This window comes from Podarcis tiliguerta, assembly GCF_965153285.1.
Source record: "Podarcis tiliguerta genome assembly, chromosome: 2".
In the NCBI taxonomy this organism is placed as follows: Eukaryota; Metazoa; Chordata; class Lepidosauria; order Squamata; family Lacertidae; genus Podarcis; species Podarcis tiliguerta.
In genome coordinates, this window is record NC_139535.1 from 106,541,566 (window position 1) to 106,569,276 (window position 27,711).

At 44.9% G+C, this 27,711-nt stretch overlaps 1 protein-coding gene across 1 annotated transcript; it reads left to right on the forward strand.

Annotated features, from left to right (window-relative positions):
- The first annotated feature begins 3,551 nt into the window (after positions 1 to 3,551).
- FAM186A (family with sequence similarity 186 member A) lies at positions 3,552 to 27,452 on the forward strand. Its single transcript, XM_083427239.1, has 8 exons — positions 3,552 to 4,086; positions 6,920 to 7,151; positions 9,242 to 9,418; positions 11,442 to 15,339; positions 17,830 to 18,022; positions 23,283 to 23,470; positions 24,768 to 24,956; positions 27,327 to 27,452. Exons 1-8 carry the CDS (start codon positions 3,847 to 3,849, stop codon positions 27,379 to 27,381), a joined length of 5,172 nt encoding a protein of 1,723 aa, XP_083283365.1. The 5' UTR covers positions 3,552 to 3,846; the 3' UTR covers positions 27,382 to 27,452.
- The last annotated feature ends 259 nt before the right edge of the window (positions 27,453 to 27,711 follow it).

Genomic DNA, 27,711 nt, shown 5'->3' on the forward strand with positions numbered 1-27,711 from the left:
GAGAAACTTTCTGATAGTTAGAGCTGTTTGACAGTGGAATGGACTACCTTGAAACATGGTGGACCCTCCTTCACTGGAGATTCTTAAACAGAGGTTGGATGTCTATTGTGTTCCTTTCCAACCCCACGGTGCTATGATTCTATGACTCAACTGCAATGGGAATAAGAGCACCTAACAACTTTGAACATGCTGGAAAATAGTGTAACTAGAATCAGCAATGTGTGCTTGTCAGTTGATTCCAGTTCCCACACAAAGACTTATCCAGAACACTACCAGGAGGGAAAGATAAAACACACACACACACACACAGAGAGAGAGAGAGAGAGAGAGAGAGAGACTTGGGGCTAGAGAATCAGTTTTATTCTCACCTAGCTGCAACTCTCAGTAGTTTCCCAATAGTTAATTCCCCACCCCCATAATTCCTCACAAATCCCACCTTGTATGTTGCAAGTAGAATTTTTTGTGGGATCCAGTTTGCAGCCCATGCATGTCTATGCATGTTCCCAAGCCTACACTCCTATGCATATCCAAGGGTAATCCCCATTGAACCCAGTAGAATTACTCAGCAGAGATAAATAAGATTGCACTATAAGTCTAGTATCTAGGGAACATCCCATAAAGCTTTTCTCTCTCTCATTCATGTGATTTGTTAAACCGGCGTATGTTACCCAAGTTTCCTTTAGACGAGTCTAGGGACTGCTCTAAATAACTTTTTCCCCCAATTTCTTTTATTAGTTTTCCAAATTTATAACACATAAATCCACAAACATGAAAAGAAAACTGAAATATACTCAGAGTTGTGATAGGAATTTTATGGTATTAGATATATGGTAATGTTCATAACTGCACATACATAGATCAACACAGGAAGACCAACCTGGAACCATTTTGATTCCTAAACTGACCAAATCCTTTCTCTGTGGAAAAGCCTCCCCATTGTCTTTCCTCACAAATCTTGTCTCAAGGATATGTCTGTTTGAATAAGGTGTGACCTGGCCCAGGAAATAAGTATTTTTAACACCACAAAAGAATGGCCAAGCACCCCAGGCAATCCAATCAAGTAACTTGCTAGACAGGAGATAAACTGTGACAAGGAAAAAAACAACATTTGAATTCCTGTGATGTATGCATGTACCTGAGGGGTGGTCTTAGGTTACACCCCTTCTGTGATGTATGCATAATGTTTCTGGGGGTGGTCCTGATCTAGAGAATGGGATTTTCAAAAGTCTTTATAAGCTCTGGCACAGCAATTCTGCGGGGTCCTCTTCCTCTCCTGCGTGTGAGGGGAGCACCCTGTTGCAACAGATCAATAAAGATCAAGCTTACTAGCTGCTTTGCTTCTCAATATTCTCTGGTTGGCCTCTGTTATTTTCTCCTACCAATAGGGAACCTATGTAAGGACTCTATATGGGCTCTTGGATACCCCATAAGGGAAAAGGGCATATTTTTATTTACAACAGAGTCGCAAAGTGATTTTATGCTCTTTATTCAGCTCATAGTGGTAAGGAGGAATGAATGAAAGTCCCCTCAAAGTATCTGCTTTATATACATTATTTACACAATGGGCTGCACGTGATTGGCTAATTCCGGAATTCTACTGTAAGCCAATCAGGTTGTGGATTCACTTCTATCTGGAGCATGATTGGGTGGTTCCTGCCAACCAATCATACTGCTGCATTGTTCTAGGACTGCTGCATTCTGAATCCTATTGTTCTAGGACCAATCAGACTGCTGCATTTTGGATCCTATTCAACTCAGTACATAACAAAAACATTAACAAAAACATACAAACAAACGAACATTTATCCTAGCTGTAATAATTTCATTTTTGTTAACATTGTTAGGTGACTTCCTCGAATCCCCCTGGCTGAGTTTGCATCTAAATCATTGTAGCAGTTTTCCAAAACTATTTTTACATAGAATTTACTTGGTTGATTAACATCTTTCTTTCTTTTCATTTTAACAACATAGTATTCTACAACCTCACATATTTGAATCCTAGGCTTATCTGAAACTCGCAAGTAATTCTATTTAAGTTATCTTGACATATTTAGCTAAATAGTCTTTGAATTTCTTCCATTCCTCTTGGTACTCCTCCTCCTTCTGGTCGCGGACTCTTCCGGTCAGGTCGGCTAGCTCCCAAAAGTCCATCATCTTCATCTGCCATTCCTCCACTTTTGGTACTTCTTGTAATTTCCAATTTTTGGCCAACAAAATTCTAGCTGCAGTTGTGGCATACAAAAACAATCTAACATCTTTCTTGGGCAGTTCCAAACCTTTTATTCCAAGTAGAAAGGCTTCTGGTTTCTTAATAAATGTATATCTCAACATTTTTGGTGCTATGTGTAATTCTTGTTTAGATTCCGCTACTTTACCGTGGAATCTAAAACACAATGACACGAAAGGGTACAGTCCAAACATTCATTCCCAAAATACTAGTTAATTAGAGACATCATTCCACAGAATGCCACTGATGTCTCGATTCACATTTATGTTTCTGAGTCAATTGTATCTAAGAGAAGATCTACATCATTTAGAGTAGTAAAGCCCACTCTGTGCATACAGCAACACAGCCCGGTACCATGGAATGTGCCAGCCTCAAAACAAGGAAAGATCAGATAGCTCTGTTAGCAAAACTTACTTCTTACAGATGGAGTTGTTTGATATACAGCGATGTGGTAAACATATATATTTTCTGTTCCTCGGCTCAATTTAAAATTCTAGTTTTGGCTACTAAGCCTTAAATAAATTGTGACCAGGTTATTAGAAAGACTGTCTGCACCCATCCGAACTTGCAAAGGTCCTTGGGTCTTCTGTGCGGTGCAACTTGGAAACAGGTTGACAATTTTAAATATTTCATACTGCTAAATCCCTGACCACCCTAGGATCTCTAAGCTCCAATCTTGGATAAGAAAACCAAAAAACCCCCAAAACCGTATTATTACTAGCTCCAAGCATGCCACAGTATACAGTAGTACCTCAGGTTAAGTACTTAATTCGTTCCGGAGGTCTGTTCTTAACCTGAAACTCTTCTTAACCTGAAGCACCACTTTAGCTAATGGGGCCTCCTGCTGCCGCTGTGCCGCCGGAGCACGATTTCTGTTCTTATCCTGAAGCAAAGTTCTTAACCTGAGGTAATATTTCTGGGTTAGCGGAGTCTGTAACCTGAAGCGTAGGTAACCTGACGCGTATGTAACCCAAGGTACCACTGTATTCCCTTACAGCGAATACTTCTGAATGAGTTTCAGAAACAATGATGCTAGAACTGAGAGGTAGCTCTCTAAAGCTCATGTACAGCATGACAACCCTTTCTAGCTTGTATCTGGCAGAGCCGAGGAATGGAATAATCCAGTGGCGTAGCGTGGGTTGTCAGCACCCGGGGCAAGGCAAGTAATTTGCGCCCCCTAACCTGTGGATTTGCGCCCCCTAACCCTAACCCCCAGATGTTGCGCCCGGTGCGGTCGGCCCCCCCTGCACCCCCCACACTACACCACTGGAATAATCTACTGTTTAATTATCTGAGCAGTGAATTCCACCATCTCTCCAGGAGGCTAATGCATTCTGGGACTTGTATATAAAGCATGCATGAGCACAGAGAACAACGAGTTTCTGTTCCGCGAGGCTTCTTTTTATGCGAATGAACACCTGATGACGTCATGGATTAGAAGCCATAGAATGGCAACTATGACATCAACTACACAAACAGAACCCGTTCATCCCCTAGGGATGAGTTTCTGCCTAACAGCAAGTGGGTGTAATTAAACTGTTTGAAGAATAAACCTACCACACAACTGAACAACTTGACCCTGTATAAAAAGCTGATTTGCCTTACTCTGTGCTGCAGCCATGGATTTCCCAAAGGTGGTTGGACTTGCATGGGAAAAGTCCCGCATGGGTCCCGAATCTTCATCATCTTCAGGAAACTCAGGAAATGAAAGTGATAATGATTACGAACGCGATCACGCCGGCCGCCATGTTGCAACCTACAAAAACGAAGCCGCTATTTCTACCATCGATGAAGTCCCCCCCGCTGTGCAGAATGTGTTGGATAAAATTGAGCTGGCCCAGCTGGAAAGAGCAAAGAAGGTATGTGTTGGAGAGAAAAATAGAGTTTCTGTCCTGGAGCAGGGACTGCTGATGGATGAGGGGGGTCAAATATGTGCAGCCTTTCACAATAGGTTTTCAACATGGACTCCTGCTGGCACGTTAAGCACAATTCTGCTCACCCCCCGAGAATTATATTTGAGAAAAGTCAGGAGAAATGGGAGTAATCCCAACTTCTGCAGGTAACTGATTCAAATGAACCAGATTAAGTCCTTCCATTTGCTTGTTTACCAGACCTGCTGTATTTATTGGATGCCTCTCTAGCCCTCGCAATGTGAGATGTGAAGAGTAAAGGCTCCCATCAGCTATTAAGAACATATGAATAGCATAAGCAGATGTCTCCAGGAAACCCGTAAGCAAGACTTGGAAGGCAATAAGCCTCTTAGGAACATAGGAAAGTGCCTTCTACTGAACCAGGACTTTAGTCCATCTAGCTAAGTATTGGCTACACCAGTCATGGGAAATCTGGGACCTTTCCAATGCTGTCAGAGCATAACACACATAGTCGCCAATGGGGATTATGGGATTTGCAGTCCAACAACATATGAAGGGCCAGATGTTGCTTCCAAATAGCAGGTATTCATAAGTAAGATGCCTTTAAATCTAGACTGTGGTCCCACCTAGCCGTTGTGACTAAAAGGTGCCAATAGGCTTGTCTTCCATGTCTTTTAAAGCTATCCAAGGTAGTAATATTGTTATTTCTTGGGCACAAGTCCTTAATTATTGCTTTATCATTATATAATTTTTAGCAAATGTTTCAAACATTTCCACAATAATCTTCATATCAAAGTTACCTTTCTTCAAAAACTGACTTCCCAACCTCACTTCTCCAGTGTTTTCACTCAAACCTTTTCTACCTTTTCTTTTTATGTTTATCTATTACACAAAGTTTCTCTGTTACAATTATGTCTTTTTCATTTTTCTTCCTCTGCCTTTAACTTGAACCTTGCCCGCAATTTCATTTGATTATAGTTTTTTTTTAAATAATCCACTAACTTACTTATTTATTAAGACTGATTGATATCGCCATACTGTACTGTCAGCAATGAGTTGTGAGTGCTAGCGGAGATAAAAGTCCGGGAATCCAGCCATATTTACAGGATTTATTGCTCCATGAAGCTGTGTACAAGCAGTTCAAAAGTCTGACTCATTCATAGCGGGTCAGTTGTCCCGAGTAGACTTCCTTTCGATTTCCCCCAGCATAACCACCTCCTAAGCCCAGTCCCCCTCCTTCCTCTCTGACGAGAGTGGCTTGTCCCCGGAAGTGCCTGCCCCCTCTCAGATTCATTACCTACTGACAGCTCTTCGTCATCCTCCTCGTCCGAGGAGGAGCAACTACTTATTAAAGGAGCTTTCTCTCCCTCTTCTCTGGCTCCAGTTCCCTGACATGTACCCACTGGGTAAAGGTACCCCCTGCCCGTACGGGCCAGTCTTGACAGACTCTAGGGTTGTGCGCCCATCTCACTCAAGAGGCCAGGGGCCAGCGCTGTCCGCAGACACTTCCGGGTCACGTGGCCAGCGTGACATCGCTGCTCTGGCGAGCCAGAGCCGCACACGAAAACGCCGTTTACCTTCCCGCTAGTAAGCGGTCCCTATTTATCTACTTGTACCCGGGAGTGCTTTCGAACTGCTAGGTTGGCAGACGCTGGGACCGAACAACGGGAGCGCACCCCGCCGCGGGGATTCGAACCGCCGACCTTTCAATCGGCAAGCCCTAGGCGCTGAGGCTTTTACCCACAGCGCCACCCGCGTCCCACCCACTGGGTAGTGTGCTAAAAATAACACATACCATGATAAAATCAGAGTCATAGGAGCCAACTCCTGGGGGCAGAGAGGTCTTCGCACATGCCCCCCCATATAATATTTGAGGGCGCTGGGGACCCCCAATGTTGATGGACATTGTCATTCAAATGGTGTGGGTGCACCATGTCATGTGATCGATTATGCGTGGAGGAGCTTACCTGGGCTTCCCCCATATTTTATTGAAGTTGGCACCCTTGATCAGCGTGAAACATTTACTAACACCACAGGTTCTTTAAGGTCCATTACTGTGTAGCCAGACAAAACGAGGATGTCTTCCTGTAATGGGAAGCATATTGACCCAGTGCTTTTCCAGCTGCACTGGCTCCCGGGGGAGTACAGGGTCAGATTTAAGGTGCTGCTTTTGACCTTTAAAGCCCTTCACGGCCTAGGACCCTCGTACCTACGGGACCGCCTCTCCCAGTATGCCCCACGGAGAGCCTCAAGGTCCATAAATAGCAACACCCTAGTGGTCCCGGGCCCTAAGGAAGTTAGATTAGCCTCAATCAGAGCCAGGGCCTTTTCAACACTGGCCCCGGCCTGGTGGAACGCTCTGCCTCATGAGACCAGGGCCCTGCAGGATCTGATTTCTTTCCGCAGGGCCTGTAAGACAGAGTTGTTCTGCCTGGCCTTTGGCTTGGAGACAATTTGATTCCCTCCCTCTCTTTCTTTTTTCTTTTCCTTCTCCTCCTGCGATGAGGCTCCATTTTAATATTTTAATGTTTCAATATTTTAATGTTGTATTTTAATTTTGTTTTTAAGTTGTAATCATTCAGCTTGTTTTTATTATTGCTTGTAAGCCGCTCTGAGCCTGGCCTTGGCTGGGGAGGGCGGGGTATAAATAAAAATTATTATTATTATTATTATTATTATTATTATTATTAATGCTTTCAGCAAATGCTACAAGGATGGCTCAGTCAGGGGCAGGGAAGGAGGTACATAACCAAGAAGCAGGCTCTTGAAACGCTTCTGAATATGTCCTGCCCTCACATCCATTGTAATTCTGTGCTTTCAGGATGTTTCTAAGAAGCTGTTTCGCATTCTGGACAATGTGAATCGGGCCTATGAACACTACAAAAAGGATGACGGGATCGATCCTGAGATTGAAAGAGACTACTACCATTCACAAACCTGGGAAGAGACGAGCCGCCGGGCTCATTTTTTGGATGGAATTGATGACGTGCTAGATGAGAGCGTCTTCAAAATACAGGAATTAAAGGCAGTGCTGGAGGCGCTAAAATTCTGGCGTTAGTTCCATGGTGCTGGAAATGGGAGGGTATACTGTGGCAAGTGCCATCTTCTAGAACAGGGGTCAGCAAACTTTTTCAGCAGGGGGCCGGTCCACTGTCCCTCAGACCTTGTGGGGGGCCGGACTATATTTTGGGAAAAAATAATAATGAATGAATTCCTATGCCCCACAAATAACCCAGAGATGCATTTTAAATAAAAGGACACATTCTACTCTTGTAAAAACACGCTGATTCCTGGACCATCCGCGGGCCAGATTTAGAAGGCAATTGGGCTGGATTCGGCCCCTGGGCCTTAGTTTGCCTACCCATGTTCTAGAAAAGGGTACAGTGGTACCTCACAAGACGAATGCCTCACAAGACGAAAAACTCGCAAGACGAAAGAGTTTTTCGTTTTCTGAGTTGCTTCGCAAGACGGATTTCCCTATGGGCTTGCTTCGCAAGACGAAAACGTCTTGCGCCTTTTTTTTTTAACCGCCAATGCATTCCTATGGGAAACCGTCAATACACAGTGGTGCTTCGCAAGACGAAAAAATTCACAAGGTGAAAAAACTCGCAGAACGAATTAATTTCGTCTTGCGAGGCACCACTGTATTGGAGCAAGGAATCTTAAGTCGCTGTCAACACACGTGGGATAGAAAAAAAGTTCATACTGTGTGTGTCTGTATGCCAGTAAAATAACAATGAAACACTCACAATCACGAAGTACAACAAAGGGGGGGGGGAGCCGCTGGAGAAACAAGGTTACCAAAAAACAAATGCCCTAAATGCCAAATGTCCCGTGGAATAGTCATGTCTGAACAAGCTACCCAAAACTATAGAACTGCAGCCTTCGAAGATGTCACAATTTTGAATTGGATTAGAGGATAGGCACCCTTAGCTAGTAAAGAGGAAGAATACATTCAGTTGACATTAACATGTGAACCAGCCTGCACAAAACATTACATGTACAGCACTGTAGCATTCCTGTCTTTCCAAATTGTCGCTTGTCTGAATTTTGGAATGAAATTCTCCAATCGCAAGTGTTTATAAAAATTGGGATCTGCTTACATATCTGTGGGTGACTTGCAGCAAGGTTTTCTAGCTCCCATTTGGTTTATAATAGCAACAACAAAATGGCTTTCCCTCTCCTAAATTGGGCTGTTGAAAATTAAAACTAACCAGGAGTAGACTTTTGTGCGAAAGGGCTATGGGCTTAGTCCACTCCAGTCCTGGCAATTGTACTGAAAACAAATGTACCCAGAGTGGCTCAAAGTAGACTTGGAGAGAAACCCCTGTTATTTAGTTTTAATTGTGTGTTTTTTGCATTTAGTTCTCATTGTTAGATCTTGGGGTTCTAGTTTTAAAAGTGGGGGAAGGAAAATGACAAGACCAAAGACTTCCCACGTAAGATGTAGAGTTTTAAAAGTCACAAAAAGAACACTGAACTAGCCCAATAATGGCTACTTAAGCCAGCTGAGGGACACGGGTAGCGCTGTGGGTTAAACCACAGAGCCTAGGACTTGCCGATCAGAAGGTCGGCGGTTCGAATCCCCGCAACAGGGTGAGCTCCCATTGCTCAGTCCCTGCTCCTGCCAACCTAGCAGTTTGAAAGCACATCAAAGTGCAAGTAGATAAATAGGTACCACTCCGGCGGGAAGGTAAATGGCATTTCCGTGCACTGCTCTGGTTTGCCAGAAGCAGCTTAGTCATGCTGACCACATGACCCGGAAGCTGTACGCTGGCTCCCTCAGCCAATAAAGCGAGATGAGCGCCGCAACCCCAGAGTCGGTCACGACTGGACCCCTTTACCCATTACCTTTTAAGCCAGCTGTGACACTCCAGGATTCAGGCAGAGAAGTATTTCTCACCACCAACTTCCTCATCTTTTAAACCAGGACTGAACCTCCTTGGTGCCTTCCTGCATGCAAAGATATGGCTATAGCAGACTGGTTTCCTGAGAAAGCAAGGCCTTGGTGATAGTGTTTAACCAGTTAAATCTCTGTTCATTCGATGGATAAACTGGAGATTGCTTTTAAAAGGACAGCTTCTCATTCTACATCACGGGTGTTTCCATCTTGACTCACTTTGGGTTTAAACATTATTTCCAGATGAAATGCTGAAAGCGGTTGACCGAGAAGAAAAAGTCCTTGCCACTAATGACATAATTGAAGAGATGGAGGAGAAAATCCAGAATTTTATCAGTGCAATGGACTCAAAGATTCAGCATCTAATCAAACTAATCCGCCCACTTTTAGAAGGGAAAGCTAAGCAGAGACGGAAGTCAGGTACCTAAATGAGATGAATCTGTTAGAGAAAGAGGTTGCATAATCAGGAAGCAGAGGTCTATATTGTTGGGAGATAACTGGGGAATACCAGTTAATCCTGAAGTCCCACATGTGTGGGGAACTACAAAGAAAAAAACAGCTGATTTTTTTAAAAAAAACCAACCCACGGGGTTTGACTTTAGCCAAAGCAGCCCCTAGCAGAACTTAAAACACAGATCTATGTAGCATTTGTAAGCATGGGAAATAGGTTGTTAGAACTTTAAATATCCGAATATTAAGCACTTACAATTGAGCTCCCCTGCTTCTACCCATCTTGGAGTGAATAGACTACAACTTTGAGTACCGTAAGTTTAAATACTTACTTACATCAATCATAGGTCTCACTCATGCACCATTCAGTGCTACAGCAGAAACAGCACAGGCAAGGTATTATTGGTTGCAAAATACAAAAAAACCCTTCAAGCTTGGAGTATTATTACTATTATTACTATACTGCCCTACAGCTGCAGGTCTCGGCGGTTCATGGGATAAAATCAGAATATAAAAACACAAAGTACATAAAACAAAAACAGAAACAGTTTGGGCTAGGGAGCTCCAGCATCATGCATGATATCAGCTTACACGGTTAAAACGAAGAGAAAGGGAAGGCAGAGGAACAGGAAATTGACAGAGTTGAGGGGTGTGTAACCTAGCTGTGTCTCCTCTAGAAATTTACAACTCTGTGGTCCTTAACTCCTTCATTTACCAACTAGCATGGATATGCATTGTTAGGTTTGACTGCAAAAACGTCCACATATGTTTGGCTTGAAAGAAATAAAAGTACCGATAAACCAAACAGCACACCAAAACTCAAGGAACCTGTGTCAGAACCCAGCTGCAAACTCCGTCATCTTGGACAATTAAGCCAGCATCAGAGTTTGCATAGGGTGGAGCAGTTGCTAGGGGTTTTAGTGGGAAAGAGATAGAGACACTTGCAAGGAAGAGCTGTAAGCCTTGTTCATTTTGTGTGTGGCATATTCAGTTTAGGGATCTCTCTCATCCCCTGCTCTCTTGATGGTCTGTGCCAGCTGTGTGCTCCTCTTATCGGTTGACAGAGTTCGGGAGCCTATTTCCAAGGAGATTTTGCTTCCCCAAAATGTCTGTCCATCTACTTTAGATAAACAAATATTTATCTATCTATATATCCTGCTTTTCAATGTCTCAAAGCGACATACAAGTATAAAAAATTAGAATATACAAAATTTGAAACATGAACTTAAATCTCTGAAATTTAAAATGTCAAGAATTTAAACAAGAACACGAGAAACATTAAAACATGGTAGAGAAATATCCAAGATGCAAAGGCTTCCTAAAATAAAATGGTTTAAACTAGGCACCTGAAACTCAGCAGAGATGGTGCCTGTCTTCTAGGGGGAGAGAGCTTAGCAGAGCTGGGCCTGCAACACTGAAGGCAGAATGCATTGTTGACACAAGTCATACTTCTGGTTTATTCTGGAGGCCTCAAGTGCCTTATTAAACCATGGTCTCCTTTGATGATCTGATTGCACTCACTTTGGGACAAGACTGATTGCAAGTGGCTGTAGCATGTTTGTTACATTTAGGACAGCACATAGAGTTTTATTGGGCTGGATCTACACTTGCCTTTTCATTATTAGAACGATACTAGAAATATCGTTCTAAAACATCAAGACAGGAAACGTCCCCTTTGGTTTTCGTTTTGCTTTCTTTCCCCGCAGTCTCTCTCCCTGATTTCTGGTTGCTCTGCAGTGCCCTCTGGTGTCACATTTCTATAACGCACTATGAACATTAAAGAAAAGAACGTCTTGTGACTATATGGTTACCGGAATCATTCCTTAACTCCTTTTTAACGTTAAAAACCATGAGTGTAGATCCGCCCTTGATTTATAAGGAAGTTCACAGTGTCACTGTGCAACAACTCCTGTTCCAGAGGTACTTTATCACTGGGCTAATTTTACTTTGTGTATACTCTAATGCCTTCTTGTTATCTCTTCGATGATTTCAGGTCACAGAAATGCCATGTTTAAAACATGGAGAGACAAAGTGGCCGATGCGCCCCAGGAAGGGGAGCCTATTACAGCAGAGCGGATGTTGGACGATGACCCTCTTACATTCAGCCGCACTAATGAGCTCAACAACATGATGCAAGAAATGGTAGATTCTCCGACTTTTTTGAAAATAGAGCATCCAGCAGTCAAGTACATTGTAACCATGGTAGCTAACCTAGCTAAGGCCTACAGCCTTCTAGGGAAGCAGTATCGCAGCCTTAAAATCAAGTGTGAAACCGAGAGCGCCTTGGAAAGCAAGAAGCCAGACCCACACGTTGCAACTCTGCAAAGGGAGCTGCGAGCGGCCATGGAGAGGAAAACAGCGATGGAAATTCAAGTCCACACCGTTGAAGAGATGTGCAAGACACTCATGATTACTAACGAAGCATTGCACAGGGAGCTGCAGGAGGCAAATGAGAGGGCAATGGTGGCACGTCAAGCCACCCTCAGACCTGCTGTAAGTAGGATTCCTGAGAAACTTCCCACAGGGAGTATGAAAGATATGAAGGAAGTCAAGAGTGAGAAAGAAATCAAGGATGAGAAAGAAATCAAGGATGAGAAAGAAATCAAGGATGAGAAAGAAATGAAGGTTGAGAAAGAAATGAAGGGTGAGAAATATATGAAGCTCCACGCTGAGCTTGCAGGAATGAGAAGTGTGAAAGCTGAAGAAAAGGGCACTTATGAGGAGAGTACAAAACCCCACACTGAACTTGCAGAAAGTAGACGTGTGAAAGTTGAAGAAAAGGGCACTTATGAGGTGAGTACAAAACTCCAAACTGAACTTGCAGAAATGATAAGTGTGAAAGTTGAAGAAGGGGGCACATTTGATGAGTCACCCAGGCAGCAGAAACCCACGGTTGCAACCATTGACCCTGACCAGCTGCAAGAAACAGCTTCCGATGCAGAAGTACCTCTGACGTTTCTTTCAGTAAGAGCTCGGGACAGCAAAACTGGACTGTCACGACTGGCAGTTGTAGGCCCGACGTCCTCAGACCTGTCACAGGCATCCTCTGAGCTATCACAGATATCGTCCGACGAAACGGGAGACACAGAAGCTGCTGGAAAAGAAACAGCAACAGCAGCACCTAGCAAATTTGCAGGAAAGAAATGGGGGTCAAGGACAGCTGCCTGGAAAAAATTACAAACAACCCTTTTGAAAGCGCCGTCACCACAAAAAGTGGCTGGCAAAAGCCACCAAGAACCTGAAGGGGAGCAAGCTCCCCAAGAGCCAGCTGAAAGCCCTCCCCCTAAGCCCATTCTCAAACGGGTCACCAGGGAGAGTGTCGGTGGAGCGGAAGTCGAAGAACCACACCAAGAGCCAGCAGAAGGACTCCCAAGCCCCCCAACAAAGCGCAAGTTTTCCATGAAAAAGATGGCAGGGCAATTGGTCAAGACTGTCAAAGAGAGAAAGGTGGTCAAGTTTGATGACGACGAGCCGACTCAAGAGACTCAAGAGACTGCTGCAGGTGTCCAGAAGGAGGAGGGCGCAGAGGTCCCAGGGGAAAGCTCATCACCACAAGCAGGAGAAGCTGAGGAATCAAGCCATGAGACAGTAGGCAGGCCCAAAGGGAAGAAGCGCCCCAGCAGAAGCGGCCAAGCAGGTGTGCTACAGCCAAAGTGGGCAGAGAAGACAGGAGATGTCATCCGTGGTTTAGGCAAAAAGCTGCAAGAGCTTGCCAGCGATAGAGGTGGTGTGTTAGATGCAGAGGCTCTCAAGCGCATTTTTGAGGAATTGGACGCAACCTATCAAGACACAGTGCAGGAAGAGAAGCCCGAAGGTCGTGGCGAAGTTCCAGGAGAAGTGCCTGAAGGCCGTGTCAGTGGTCCAGCAGAGGAGGCTGGAGGCAGCCCCGTAGACCAGGAGGATGCACTATTCACTGTAGAAATCCCCACGTTGCCTTCTGCATTTGTGCAGAAAAGGCAAAGATACTCAATTGTTGAGGAACTCCCTGGACAGGATACAAGCTCTGGGCTGCAAGAATTTCAGGAGGTCATCCTTGCTTGCTTAGATGAGAAGATAGAGAAGTTAAAGAGGAGTCTCTCAGGCAGCTGGAAGCCGTCAGCAAAATCCGAGCTCACACAGACACTAAGCAAAGAGATCTCCGAGGCAATAGACAGAAAACTGGATGAATGCATCCTGATGAAGCAGAAAGTATCTGCTGGACGGAAGAAACAGAAGTTTGCAAGGAGCACAGAGGGCACAGAGGTTGAGTTGGAAGAGGAAGATGGGAAGGGAATCAAACTTCCATCTTTGTCCTTTAGCAGTCCTGTGGTGTCCCAGGAGTCTTCAAGTAGCTCTTTCAGTTCTGGGACGGAATGGGATCAAGAAATGACAACAGGACAGGCCTCGCCCTTCAAGTCCCAGCGACATAAAAGAAAGAAGAAGGAGGAAGAAGAAGAAAAAGAAGAAGAAAAAGAAAAAGAAGAGCAGAAAGAAGAAGAGTTGCGGAGAGACCAGAAGGAGCCCCAGTTGCAAGTGGAGGAAGAAGACTTGACCAAGGTTTCACATCCCATGGAAGGAGAACAACCTCCAGAACGACAACCTGATGAAACAGATGAGCAAGCCAAGGTCTCGTGGCAGGAACTGGAAAAGGAATTGGCAAAACAATCTTCTGCAGAAAAACTTAAGCATGCCCAGAAAGGAAAAGAGCCATGGCGCAAAGAGAGCAAGTCAGATTTGGAAAGTGATAGCTCACGGGAGCTCAGCAGAGAAAAACAGCTTTGGTACTTGCAAATCCAGGAGCAGCTGCAGGAGGAGAAGCAGCGGCTGCATGAAGAACAGGTCCGGCTGCAGGAGGAACGCCACAGGCTGCAAGAGGAACAAGAATACCAGCTGCATTGGCAGGAGATGTGCGAGGGGCAGCGGCAGCAGTGGGAGCGGGAGAAGGAGCAGCAGAAGGAGCAGGAGCGCATGTGGCAGGCGCAGGCCGAGCACTGGCAGCTCCTGCAGCAGCAGAAAGAGGAGCAGGAGCAATTCTGGGCCAGGCAGCGGGAGCAGCAGAAGGAGCAACAGGACCTGTTGCAGAAGGCGGTTGAGCAGCTACAGGTGGAGAAAAGGGAGCTGCTGGCGCTGCGAGGGAAGCAAGCAGAGGAGCAGTGGCGCTGGAGCCAGCTGAAGGAGCGGCACGAGAAGCAGCAGCTCCTCTGGCAAGAGGAGGACATGGAGCAGGAGAGGAAGAGGAGCCAGTGGCAGGAGCAGCTGCAGCTGCAGGAGCAGCGGATGGAAGCCCTGCGGCAAGAGCAGCAGGAGCAGGAGGAGAAGAACGCGCGGTGGCTGCAGGAGCAGAAGGAGAAGCAGGAGGAGATGGAGCACCTTTGGGAGATGCGCTGGGAGCAACAGCTGCTCCGCTGGCGCCATCAGATGCAGATGCAGAGGCTGCAAGTCCAGAAAGTGAAGATGAAGCAGCAGCAGATGCAGAAGGAAGAAAAGGCCTTGCTTCCCAAGCTGAAAGTGGTGGAAGGTGCAATTCTGGATCAAGTTTCCAAGCGATATAAGATTGCTTCCCCCCGTAAAGAAAGGCGATATGCTTCTCCTAGCCCCCTGCTCAGCCCCGTGCCTAGTTCACAGTTTGACGAGGATACCTATGAGCTGGAATCCACTTGGTTCCCCAGGCTGTTCACCAAAGCGGAGGAGTTTGCTGCACCCGGCACCACAGAGAAGCGCTACTGGATAAACATAGAAGCTCAGAGGAGAAACCTGGAGGTGTTGGGCGAAGCTGTCCGGAAGGCTGGCATCTCCCCAGAACTCTACACCCTCACCAAAGGGATAATCAAGCAAGCATTGCACAGCAATGTGGAAAGGCTGGCTTTGCTCTTCCGGAAATACATCGCCTTCCGTCGTCTCCAGCAAGTCAGGTAAGACTAAAAATCTTCATGTGAAGCTACTGGGAACCTTAGCGTTGGCGCACAGTGTGGTGACAGCGCATTGCCCCCAGACTATATTTAAAGAGCACGGCAGAAAACAAGTTGAATTAGTCATCCGTCTATAAGGCGGACAGTTGGAAGGATGTGCTGTTGTCACATGTATACAATTTTAAGAGCAATCTAAAATTATATATGTTGAATAGTGGAAAAGATGGACAAAGGACACAGCTCTGTTGGATTCACAGCTCTTTATTGCAGCAGTTAGAACTGCTCCTGGAATCAGACTGACTGCAGCCTAGCTGGCTGCTTTATATAATACTAAGAAACAGTAATGGGATGCGGGTGGCGCTGTGGGTAAAACCTCAGCGCTTAGGACTTGCCTATCGCATGGTCGGCGGTTCAAATCCCCGCGGCGGGGTGCGCTTCCGTCGTTTGGTCCCAGCACCTGCCAACCTAGCAGTTCGAAAGCACCCCCTGGTGCAAGTAGATAAATAGGGACCGCTAACCAGCGGGAAGGTAAACAGCGTTCCGTGTGCTGCGCTGGCTCGCCAGATGCAGCTTGTCACGCTGGCCATGTGACCCAGAAGTGTCTTCGGACAGCGCTGGCTCCCGGCCTCTAGAGTGAGATGAGCGCACAACCCTAGAGTCTGTCAAGACTGGCCCGTACGGGCAGGGGTACCTTTACCTTTTACCTTTTTAAGAAACAGTAAAAACTCACAACTAGCTAAGCAATCAGGAGCGACAGTTTTCAATCCTTCATTTACATACTGGTGGCCCTGAGTGAGAACTGCCACTAATCTTAATACTTAACACCGTATATATCTCATTATAGTTTTACCAAACTGTTACCATACACTCGAGGAGGACATGGAGCAAGACCAAGGTGGGCTATGGCCTGGGGAGAAGAGGTGTGACTCCTAGGACGGTTCCAGACTGTCGCTGTTTTGGGATGGGATTCAGCCACACAGTAAACTCAGTTTGTACGACTACAGTTGATTGGGAGGTTTTGCAAACCCGCCTTTCAAAAAGTTCAGGTGTTTGGACTAAGGAAAGTTGCAGGAAAATAGATGGGGGGGGGAATAACAGTTGTTTTGATGCAATGTCATCTAACTTCCCCGAAAATAATAAGAATGAGGTAAAAGTAAAGGACTTCTGGACTGTCAAAGGCAACTATGGGGTACGGCGCTCATCTCGCTTTTTAGGCTGACGGAGCCGGTGTTTGTCCACAGACAGCTTTCTGGGTGATGTGGCCCTTGAAGCTGACTCAGAAACTCCAGCGGGTACATAATGCCATGGTGAGACTCTTTACGGGGTCCTCGCCGCGGGATCACATTCATTCAGTGCTTTACCAGCTGCACTGGCTCCCAGTAGAGTACAGGGTCAGGTTTAAGGTGCTGGTTTTGACCTTTAAAGCCCTATGCGGCCTAGGACCCTCGTACCTACGGGACCGCCTTTCCTGGTATGCCCCGTGTAAGACCTTAAGGTCCATAAATAATAACACTTTAGAAGTCCCAACCCCAAGGAGGTTAGATTGGCCTCAACCAGGGCCAGGGCCTTTTCAGTTCTGGCCCCAGCCTGGTGGAACGCCCTACCGCAGGAGATCAGGGCCCTGTGGGATTTGACATCTTTCCGCAGGGCCTGCAAGATGGAGCTGTTCCGCCTGGCCTTTGGGCTGGACTCAGTCTAACCCCCGCTCTCACTCTCTCTCTTTTTTTTTAATGGAACCCCTTATATGGGATTTTTCTATATAAGTTTTCCCTTGGCTCTTTTTGCTGGCCCATGTAGGACCAGCATGGATAGTTGGCCCCAGGGAATATTTGATGTTTTCTCCCCTTATGGCTTTGATCTATGGGCTACCACTAAAACGAGGCTGCATTTTAAGCTGCATTCTAACTTATATTTTAATGAACTTTGTTTGGTTTTTTAAAAAATGTTTTTACTGTATTTATATTCAGTGTTAGCTGCCTTGTGCCCGGGAGGGCAGGGTATAAATAAAAATTTATTATTATTATTATTAAACCACTTCTGGCACACGGAGGACTGTGACGAGTGCCAGAGCACACGGAGATGCCATTTACCTACCCGCCACAGTGGTACCTATTTATCTACTTGCAAACTTTCAAACTACTAGGTTGGCAGGAGCTGGGACAGAGCAATGGGAGCTCACCCCGTTGTGGGGATTCGAACCCCCGACCTTCCAATTGGCAAGCCCAAGAGGCTCCGTGATTTAGACCACAGCGCCACCTGCTCCCTTTAATAAGAATGAATGTTTATTAAACAGCCAGCATCATCTCATCTCCTTGCAGCCCAATCAGGATGAATGTTCAATAGCCAGGTCATCCATAAGTGGTTCCAAATGCCAGGTAGAGAGGCTGGGAATACCAGAATGGGCCCTCTGGCTAAGGACTAAGCTGCTGGGCTTTCTTTATACTAAAGGAAAGAGTTATCCACATTTATATTCCTCCTGCCCTGTATTTACAGAGAAACCTTACTTATTCGGTTGGAGGCTGCCAAAGAAGCCAAGGACGGTGTTAGAATGCAGGTTTTGTACAAGATGGTAGACAAGCTAGATGCTCACCAGAAAAGAGTTATGGGGCACTGGACTGTTAAACAGATGATGGCAGAGAAGCAGCGTCGGCGCTGCCTTCAAAGGATGATTGCCTTGTTTGCTCAGGTGAGCCTAAGAGAATGAGGGGTTCACAACTCAGAGCTGGTGTTTTACTTTTACAGGATGAGTTTCTCTTACTGCCTTTTTTCATTTCAATCTATAGAACCCAGCCTCTTGGATAATGGCGTTGTCCTAAGTGAATCTCCACCCCCCGTCTCTCCCACTTCCTCATTCCTCATCACCATCACCTCCTCTATGGGTGCTGCTACGTACCCTCTGTCTTTGAGCTCTTTGCTCTCCTACTTTTAAGGCCCGCCGTGTTCTAGGAGATGGAGGGTCTGCCATGCTTTCTAATGACAATGTGTCAGCCGGGTGTTCTGGCTCTCCCATGATTTTCCAGCTTTCCACCTCATCTGCCTCTGAGCTGCAACCTCCCTCAACCCCTTGTTGTAAATCTATACTGTCTTCCTCTTCCTCTTCTTTGGAAGAGTCAGGTTGGGAAGGCGGTCTCCACCATTTCTCCTCTGCCTAGTCCCTGACACCCCGGGGATGATGACCCTCGTAGTAAATTTCCTATCCCTTGTGAGCAACTCACTGCATGAATCATGAGTTTCGCCATCCAATCTGCATCAGTAGCGGACAGTGGCAACGGGGGTAAGGATATTCACTGTGTGATGATGGCTCCCACTCACATGGGGGGGGGGGGCGGTTGTGCTTTGTGATACAGTCACAGTGGGCTTGGGAAACTCACTAGGTATATGCCGGAAAATCAGTCTATAATTTTGGCATGGGGAATTGCTGTTCTGTGCACACCAACTCTCCACTAAAAGTCACAGGGGGGAAAGTATACCTCCTTGGTGAGTGCTTGAGCCCACAGTTCAGTCTTTGGTCTGAAACAAATCTTATTTTCTATCCCACATACAGGGAGAAGGGTAGGGCTCAGTGATATATTGATATATCATCCAAAACTGGTTTGAAATCCATATCGTGATATTGGTTTCATAGTTTTTGACCTGGTGTTGTTGTTGTTGTTTAGTCGTTTAGTTGTGTCCGACTCTTCGTGACCCCATGAACCAGAGCACGCCAGGCACTTCTGTCTTCCACTGCCTCCCACAGTTTGGTCAAACTCATGCTGGTAGCTTCGAAGACACTATCCAACCATCTCGTCCTCTGTCGTCCCCTTCTCCTTGTGCCCTCCATCTTTCCCAACGTCAGGGTCTTTTCCAGGGAGTCTTCTCTTCTCATGAGGTGGCCAAAGTATTGGAGCCTCAGCTTCACTATCTGTCCTTCCAGTGAGCACTCAGGGCTGATTTCCTTCAGAATGGATAGGTTTGATCTTCTTGCAGTCCATGGGACTCTCAAGAGTCTCCTCCAGCACCATAATTCAAAAGCATCAATTCTTCGGCGATCAGCCTTCTTTATGGTCCAGCTCTCACTTCCATACATCACTACTGGGAAAACCATAGCTTTTACTATACGGACCTTTGTTGGCAAGGTGATGTCTCTACTTTTTAAGATGCTGTCTAGGTTTGTCATTGCTTTTCTCCCAAGAAGCAGGCGTCTCTTAATTTCGTGGCTGCTGTCATCATCTGCAGTGATCATGGAGCCCAAGAAAGTAAAATCTCTCACTGCCTCCATTTCTTCCCCTTCTATTTTCCAGGAGGTGATGGGACCAGTGGCCATGATCTTCGGTTTTTTTATGCTGAGCTTCAGACCATATTTTGCGCTCTCCTCTTTCACCCTCAATAAAAAGTTCTTTAATTCCTCCTCACTTTCTGCCATCAAGGTTGTGTCATCTGCATATCTGAGGTTGTTGCTATTTCTTCCAGCAATCTTAATTCCGGCTAGGGATTCATCCAGCCCAGCCTTTTGCATGATGAATTCTACATATAAGTTAAATAAGCAGGGAGACAAAATACAGCCTTGTCGTACTCCTTTCCAAATTTTGAACCAATCAGTTGTTCCATATCCAGTTCTAACTGTAGCTTCTTGTCCCACATAGAGATTTCTCAGGAGACAGATGAGGTGATCAGGCACTCCCATTTCTTTAAGAACTTGCCATAGTTTGCTGTGGTCGACACAGTCAAAGGCTTTTGCATAGTCAATGAAGCAGAAGTAGATGTCTTTCTGGAACTCTCTAGCTTTCTCCATAATCCAGTGCATGTTTGCAATTTGGTCTCTGGTTCCTCTGCCTCTTCGAAATCCAGCTTGCACTTCTGGGAGTTCTCGGTCCACATACTGCTTGAGCCTTCCTTGTAGAATTTTAAGCATAACCTTGCTAGCGTGTGAAATGAGTGCAATTGTGTGGTAGTTGGAGCATTCTTTAGCACTGCCCTTCTTTGGGATTGGGATGTAGACTGATCTTCTCCAATCCTCTGGCCACTGCTGAGTTTTCCAAACTTGCTGGCATATTGAGTGCAGCACCTTAACAGCATCATCTTTTAAAATTTTAAATAGTTCAGCTGGAATACCATCTATTCCACTGGCCTTGTTATTTGCAGTGCTTTCTAAGGCCCATTTGACTTCACTCTCCAGGATGTCTGGCTCAAGGTCAGCAACCACACTACCTGGGGTGTGCGAGACATCCATATCTTTCTGGTATAATTCCTCTGTGTATTCTTGCCACCTCTTCTTGATGTCTTCTGCTTCTGTTAGGTCCTTTCCACTTTTGTCCTTTATTATGGTAATCTTTGAACGAAATGTTCCTTTCATATCTCCAATTTTCTTGAACAGATCTCTAGTTCTTCCCATTCTGTTGTTTTCCTCTGTTTCTTTGCATTGCTCGTTTAAGAAGGCCTTCTTGTCTCTCCTTGCTATTTTTTGGAAATCTGCATTCAATTTCCTGTATCTTTCTCTATCTCCCTCGCATTTTGCTTGCCTTCTCTCCCCCGCTATTTATAAGGCCTCATTGGACAGCCACTTTGCTTTCTTGCATTTCCTTTTCATTGGGATGGTTTTCGTTGCTGCCTCCTGTATAATGTTACGAGCCTCCATCCATAGTTCTTCAGGCACTCTGTCCACCAAATCTAAATCCTGTTCCTCACTTCCACTGTGTATTCATAAGGGATTTGATTTAGATTGTATCTTACCGGCCCAGTGGTTTTTCCTACTTTCTTCAGTTTAAGCTTGAATTTTGCTATAAGAAGCTGATGATCTGAGCCACAGTCAGCTCCAGGTCTTGTTTTTGCTGACTGTATAGAGCTTCTCCATCTTTGGCTGCAGAGAATATAATCAATCTGATTTCGATGCTGCCCATCTGGTGATGTCCACGTGTAGAGTTGTCTCTTGTGTTGTTGGAAAAGCGTGTTTGTGATGACCAGCTTGTTCTCTTGACAGAACTCTATTAGCCTTTGCCCTGCTTCATTTTGCTCTCCAAGGCCAAACTTGCCAGTTGTTCCTTTTATCTCTTGATTCCCTACTTTAGCATTCCAATCCCCTATAATGAGAAGAACATCCTTCTTTGGTGTCACTTCTATAAGGTGTTGTAAGTCTTCATAGAATTGGTCAATTTCAGTTTCTTCAGCACCAGTAGTTGGTGCATAAACTTGGATTACTATTATGTTAAAAGGTCTGCCTTGGATTCGTATTGAGATCATTCTATCATTTTTGAGATTGCATCCCAGTACAGCTTTCGCCACTCTTTTGTTGACTATGAGGGCCACTCCATTTCTTCTGTGGGTTTCTTGTCCACAGTAGTAGATATGATGGTCATCCGAACTGAATTCGCCCATTCCCGTCCATTTTAGTTCATTGATGCCCAGGATGTCAATATTTATTCTTGCCATCTCATTTTTGACCACATCCAACTTACCCAGGTTCATGGTTCTTACATTCCAGGTTCCTATGCAATATTTTTCTTTACAGCATTGGACTTTCCTTTCGCTTCCAGGCATATCCGCAACTAAGCGTCCTTTCAGCTTTAGTCCAGCCGCTTCATCAGCTCTGGATCTACTTGTACTTGTCCTCCGCTCTTCCCCAGTAGCATGTTGGACGCCTTCTGACCTGAGGGGCTCATCTTCCAGCGTCATAACTTTTATATGCCTTTGTCCATGTAGTTTTCTTGGCAGAGATACTGGAGTGGCTTGCCGGTTCCTCCTCCAGGTGGATCACATTTGGTCAAAATTATCCACTATGACCTGTTCATCTTGGGTGCCCTGCTCGGCATAGTTCATAGCTTCTCTGAGTTCTTCAAGCCCCTTCGCCACGGCAAGGCAGTGATCCATGAAGGGGTTTGACCTGGTAATATATCACAAATCATGGTTGTGTGTGTATGTGTGTGTGTGTGCTATGCAGAAATCACAATGTGGGGGAAACCGTGAAGCCAGCTAATGCTTCTCTCGATTCTTGCAGCCCCTGTTAAGTCTGCCAGCTTAACTCTCCCCTGCCTCCTGCAGTGGGCAGCGAATCACAAGAGCAGACGCAGGCAAAAATCATGATGCAGGAAAAACTGTGAAGCCAGTCAATCCCTCTGCATAGCTCCATCCTTATTTCAGGCATCGTGATATATCATGATGTTTAGCTGGTGATATAGCACGATGTTGAAAACTGTGGGAATGTTCAGGGATGCAGGAGAGGATATATTGTCTGATTACAGCCTTTCCAACTTGTGTTAACAAGTTCACAATTTAGCAGAGTAACATTCCCCTTTTTAAACTTGCAGCGGATGCGTTTGCTCAGGCTCGCTAAAGCCTCTATAATAACTGTCTTGGTATTTTCCCCTTATTCCCTCATAAAAGATAAGACACGATGCAGTCTTCTATAAAAGTATAAAAAGGTTTACTCACACATCTTTCTGTTCACAATAGGATCCCAGAAGGCAGACTTAGCTTAGAAAAGTAACATATACCTAGAAACTATCTCATAAGAAGATAGTCCCTTTGTCTTCTTGCATCTTTGGCTAAGCAGATGTTGCTTCTTCGATGCATGTAGTCAAAAAGAGAGGGATGGCTGCCCTGCCCTGTGCTTTTGTCGTTACCTGTACAGGTGAGGCCACGCCCACGTCTAGTCACATGCAGAGGAAGTCTGTCCCAGCCCAGAAGGAAACAGGAAGTTTACCTGCTGGCTGGACAAACATTCCTCCCCATGTGTAAACATGTTCACTCTAGGAATGTTGTCCTTGACTGCTCTTGTGTGTCACATCCCACAAATACCAGGGGCAAGAAATTAGCAGAGCTTTGTTTGGGGGGTCTCGTATTTTGAGCAACATTAGTAAGATGGCTTCTGTCTCTCAATCCTCCCTTTGCCTCATTCCCCCGGCTGCATGGTAGATCCTTCCCTGAACCTTTGTCTGCATCAGGCAAACTGACTGCTCTTTCTTTCTGCACAGCTCCGCTTGAGTGCCAAACTCCAGCTTACCAATCCATGCCCCTTGTTGATCAAAGCAGGAGATAAAACAAAGAGGGAAAGCATACACGTGCCCAACATTGGACCTGTCTTCCTGAAGCCCAGAACCCACCCAAGCCCCCTGGTTTGTGCAAAGAAACAACAAGATTTAACATTTTCAGCTACAATCAGGTACAGTATAATAGGTTCTTGGAGGGAGCTCCTATGAGGTTGCGGTCTCTGTGGCCCGATTCAATTTTGCGCTAGCGTAAGGGCAAGAATAGGGACGCGGGTGGCGCTGTGGGTTAAACCACAGAGCCTAGGACTTGCCGATCAGAAGGTCGGCGGTTCAAATCCCCGCAACGGGGTGAGCTCCCATTGCTCGGTCCCTGCTCCTGCCAACCTAGCAGTTCAAAAGCACATCAAAGTGCAAGTAGATAAATAAGTACCGCTCAGGCGGGAAGGTAAATGGCGTTTCGTGCACTGCTCTGGTTCGCCAGAAGCGGCTTAGTCATGCTGGCCACATGAGCCGGAAGCTGTACGCTGGCTCCCTCGGCCAATAAAGCAAGATGAGCGCCGCAACCCCAGAGTCGGTGGCGACTGGACCTAATGGTCAGGGGTCCCTTTACCTTTAAGGGCAAGAATGAAGATTGAAAATGAAAACCGAAAACTGAATATGAGAATCCAGACAACTATTGCTCTAGCAGGAAACTGGTTGTGCAACATGAAGTATCGGGGCTACAGCAATGTGTTGCGCGACCAGCCACGGAAAGCATGCTTTCTTCCTCAACTTTCTCATGCACAAGCCATTCCTCCAGTGCAGCTACTATACCACTAGGGCATTTTAGTATACCACTCCATGTCAGGAAACCTAACTCCTACTTCTTAGAATAAGGAGTATTTTTAAAATTACACTCTATTCAATGTCAAAATAGCTCATCATCTTGGCTCAGGGCAAGTATCCAACAGATAACGACCATTCAAATCCATGTAAAACTAATGTTCTATGAATACAAAAGAAAGAGAACCAGAATCCCTCTCTGAAGCCTCTTTAAAAAAAAAGGACATCTTTTACTTTAAAAAACAAAACCAATTTTTGGAAGGCAATCAAGAGCTTCACAGAGGAGAGTCTCCTAATCTCAGCATCAATCAGCTGCTTCTTCAGATCTCGATCAAACAGCTAGCCTACTGGACTGTTTGGGGTTACTGAGATCCAAATTACTCATTACACACCCATGAAATGGTAGCCCAACAGCTATTTCAGGACAGCAAAATTTGGACAACCAGGATAGAAAAATAGCAGAAGATGCCCTCTCCCTTGATCATCACCAAATTTCAAATTACTTCCCATTGGTTTTTCTTCTCTTCTGGGTGTTAGTTGCACGTTAGAAATATAAGGATTGGATTGGCACTTTTCTTTAAGATAGTAGCTTACTTCAAAGCCTTTTCTTTCTTTGATGTATAATGGCATTCCTCCTCTTACTAATAGGGAGCAAAGCGGTGAACAGATAGAATCACTGTGGAAGACGGATATCACGGAATTTAGTATCCCCCTTGGACCCAAAGAGCCTGTGTCTCTGATGTGGTCCGAGGCATGCGGCTTTCCGGATATCCCTAGACTTTTGGAACTAGACATTTCCTCCATTAGGAAGCAACCCTTACGAAATATCAAGACTCGGTAAGTGGCCCTCCGTTATTTGAATTTCTATTCTTCCAGCTAGCAGAATGATAAAAGAAGACCAGCTGCATAATTCATTGTAATTTTCTAGCGTTTTCATACAGTGCAAAAGGAGTCGATGTCACTTCTTTGGTTTCATGCATCTAAGAACATAAGAAGAGCCGACGGGATCAGGCCAATGGCTACTCTAATTCAACATCCTGTACTCAGAGCGGCCACCCAGATGCCTGCGGGAAATCTGTGTGTTCACATATTAGGAGAAATACATCACTAGGAGATGAAGAGGCGAGAGAGGATACTACCATATTTTTCTGTGTATAAGACGAGGTTATTTTCTATTTTAAAAATGCGTCAAAAATTGGGGGTCGTCTTATACACGAAACATGGGCACCCAGGGAGATTTTTATTTTATTTTAATGTAATGTCCAGGATTTGGGCTTGGGCGGGCTGGAGTGCGCATTCGGTGGGCCCATTGGGGGTTGTGGCAATCAACCCCGAAAGGGTCAAAAGCTTGTCGCTGTCGCTGATTGTGCGGATTTTCACTTCTACTTTAGGGTTTGGGCAACCCTAAGATACTGTTTTCTTAATTTTCGGTTCCAAAAAATAGGGGTCATTTTATACATGGGTGCATCCTATGCACAGAAAAATACGGTATTTCCTGCCACTCTGTCAGAGGTGCAACTGAGGCGAGAGACATTCTAGTGCCTGAGACAGAGGTTTAAAATATTATTGGGTAAAAATATAATAATAAACTAAATTACTGACATTATGCTGCTTTTTAATAGGTTTAGTAAAAAAAAGTTAATCCTTTAATAATCTGTCATCTGGGGCAAGCTGTCCTACTCTGCCTGTAGGGAGGTCTAATTCTAGCACGTCAAAGTGCAAGTAGATAAATAGGTACCCCTCTGGTGGGAAGGTAAACAGTGTTTCCGTGTGCTGCTCTGGTTTGCCAGATGCGGCTTAGTCATGCTGGCCACATGACTTGGACAAAAGCCGGCTCCCTCGGCCAATAAAGCAAGATGAGCGCCGCAACCCCAGAGTCGTCCGCGACTGGAACTAACGGTCAGCGGTCCCTTTACCTTTACCTTTACCTTTACCACCTGTTTTAGAAGGCTTCCGAGTGGCATGATACATTTCTCTACAAGTTGTTTGACTCCATTTCCCATCAACCCAGGCCACTGGCCTTGCTGGCTGGGAATGATGGGAGTTATAGTATAATAATAATAATAATAATAATAATATGATGGGCACCATGTTGGGAAGTCTGTAATTACACACAAACACACACCATAGGCTAACAGTCTGGCTAAATATGTGAATTCTTTTCATTGCTGTTTAAGACAGGTTTTATAGTATTCAAGGAATATAATTAGTATCAGTATGAATGCCACATTTCAATTATCAACACAAAATATCAAATAAATGCATCTAAAGCTTAGGTCACCCCCACATCTGAAAGGCAGCATACTGAAATGCTGCTTTTATTAAAAGAATAAACAAAATATAAGGTCCACAACTGGATTTATTGAGAAGGAATGAGAACAAGCAGCTAGAGACATCACTTCTTGTATGGACTTAAGTCAGACAAAAGCCAAAAATTTGGATAGAGAAAGGGTTGTGTAAGGAGGGGTTTAGCCCCCTTTTCTCAGTTTCCAGCACTTTTTGAAGCGACCTGGTGACTGGTATATAACATCACTTTTTGACAACCATGCCCCGAAAATAAAGGAGTACCGGTATTTGATAACATATAAAATGTCTGAGCTAGTTATGGTACTTCGTAGAATAGTCTACAGGGGTCACTGTTGAGCAGCACAAAGTTATTATGACTCCGTGTTCAGCTCCATTCTGCACTCTTGTTTTCCCATATATATTTCCCCCAAACAAACGATGCGAGGTAAGCCAAGAACAAATGCCGGTTACTGTTTGAAATAAATTAAACCACAAACCCAGGTTCGGATGTCATGCTATACCAAATAATATGAGCAAAAGTAGCAAGAGAGGAATGAAATACCCACAATTTTAGAAGTATGTTACAATTCAGCAACTAGCAGTCCCGAACAATCAGCAAATATTAATCTCAAACAATCAGGGTCCCATGAACATCTAAACAACTAAACTAAATATAGTTTATTGAACCATGGTTTAAAGTGATATGTGAATAAGGTCTACAGTGTTTTCGATGTTTTTCAAGTTAGCTCAAATTGATACCTGTTTCATTCCTATTCTTAAAGGCATTGCTACATTTTTAAGGCTGCCTCTGAAACAGAGGAATTTTCTTAGTTTTCGAGACAAAGTTAGCTGCATCAAACATTATGAAATAGATAATATTTTATATTCTCCATTAACTGTTGTTGTTTTCTTCTCTTGTAGGATTCAGAACATTCCCAGGTGGAAGTTATCTGGATATAATTTTATGCATTTGTAATTTAGATAGTAATTCATTCAGAGTGTCAGTGTGTAATTTAATCCAATATGTAATATATCTATAACACAGGTTGACTGGGAGCACATTTATTCTAGATCTGAGGTATTAATGTGTGATCTGGTGTTGTTAGTCACTAAAGGGGTGACATTGGGAGTCCTACAAGTCATGCTTGATTCTTTACTCCAGGTAGAAGTGGGACTGTTGGTGAGGGAAAGGATGTTTGGAGCCAGGACACCTAGCTAAACTTTACATGCAAAACATCATGCTTGAAATATATATAGCAAAACTCCAGCGGCTGCTTCTGTTACAGAAAATGTGCTTCAGGGGGTG

Excerpts from the sequence above, each read along its gene's own strand:
- FAM186A (XM_083427239.1), top strand. The coding sequence starts at position 3,847 with ATGGATTTCCCAAAGGTGGTTGGACTTGCATGGGAAAAGTCCCGCATG. Across the intron at positions 15,340-17,829 it reads CGTCGTCTCCAGCAAGTCAG|AGAAACCTTACTTATTCGGT; the intron begins GTAAGACTAAAA and ends CTGTATTTACAG. Across the intron at positions 24,957-27,326 it reads TTACGAAATATCAAGACTCG|GATTCAGAACATTCCCAGGT; the intron begins GTAAGTGGCCCT and ends CTTCTCTTGTAG.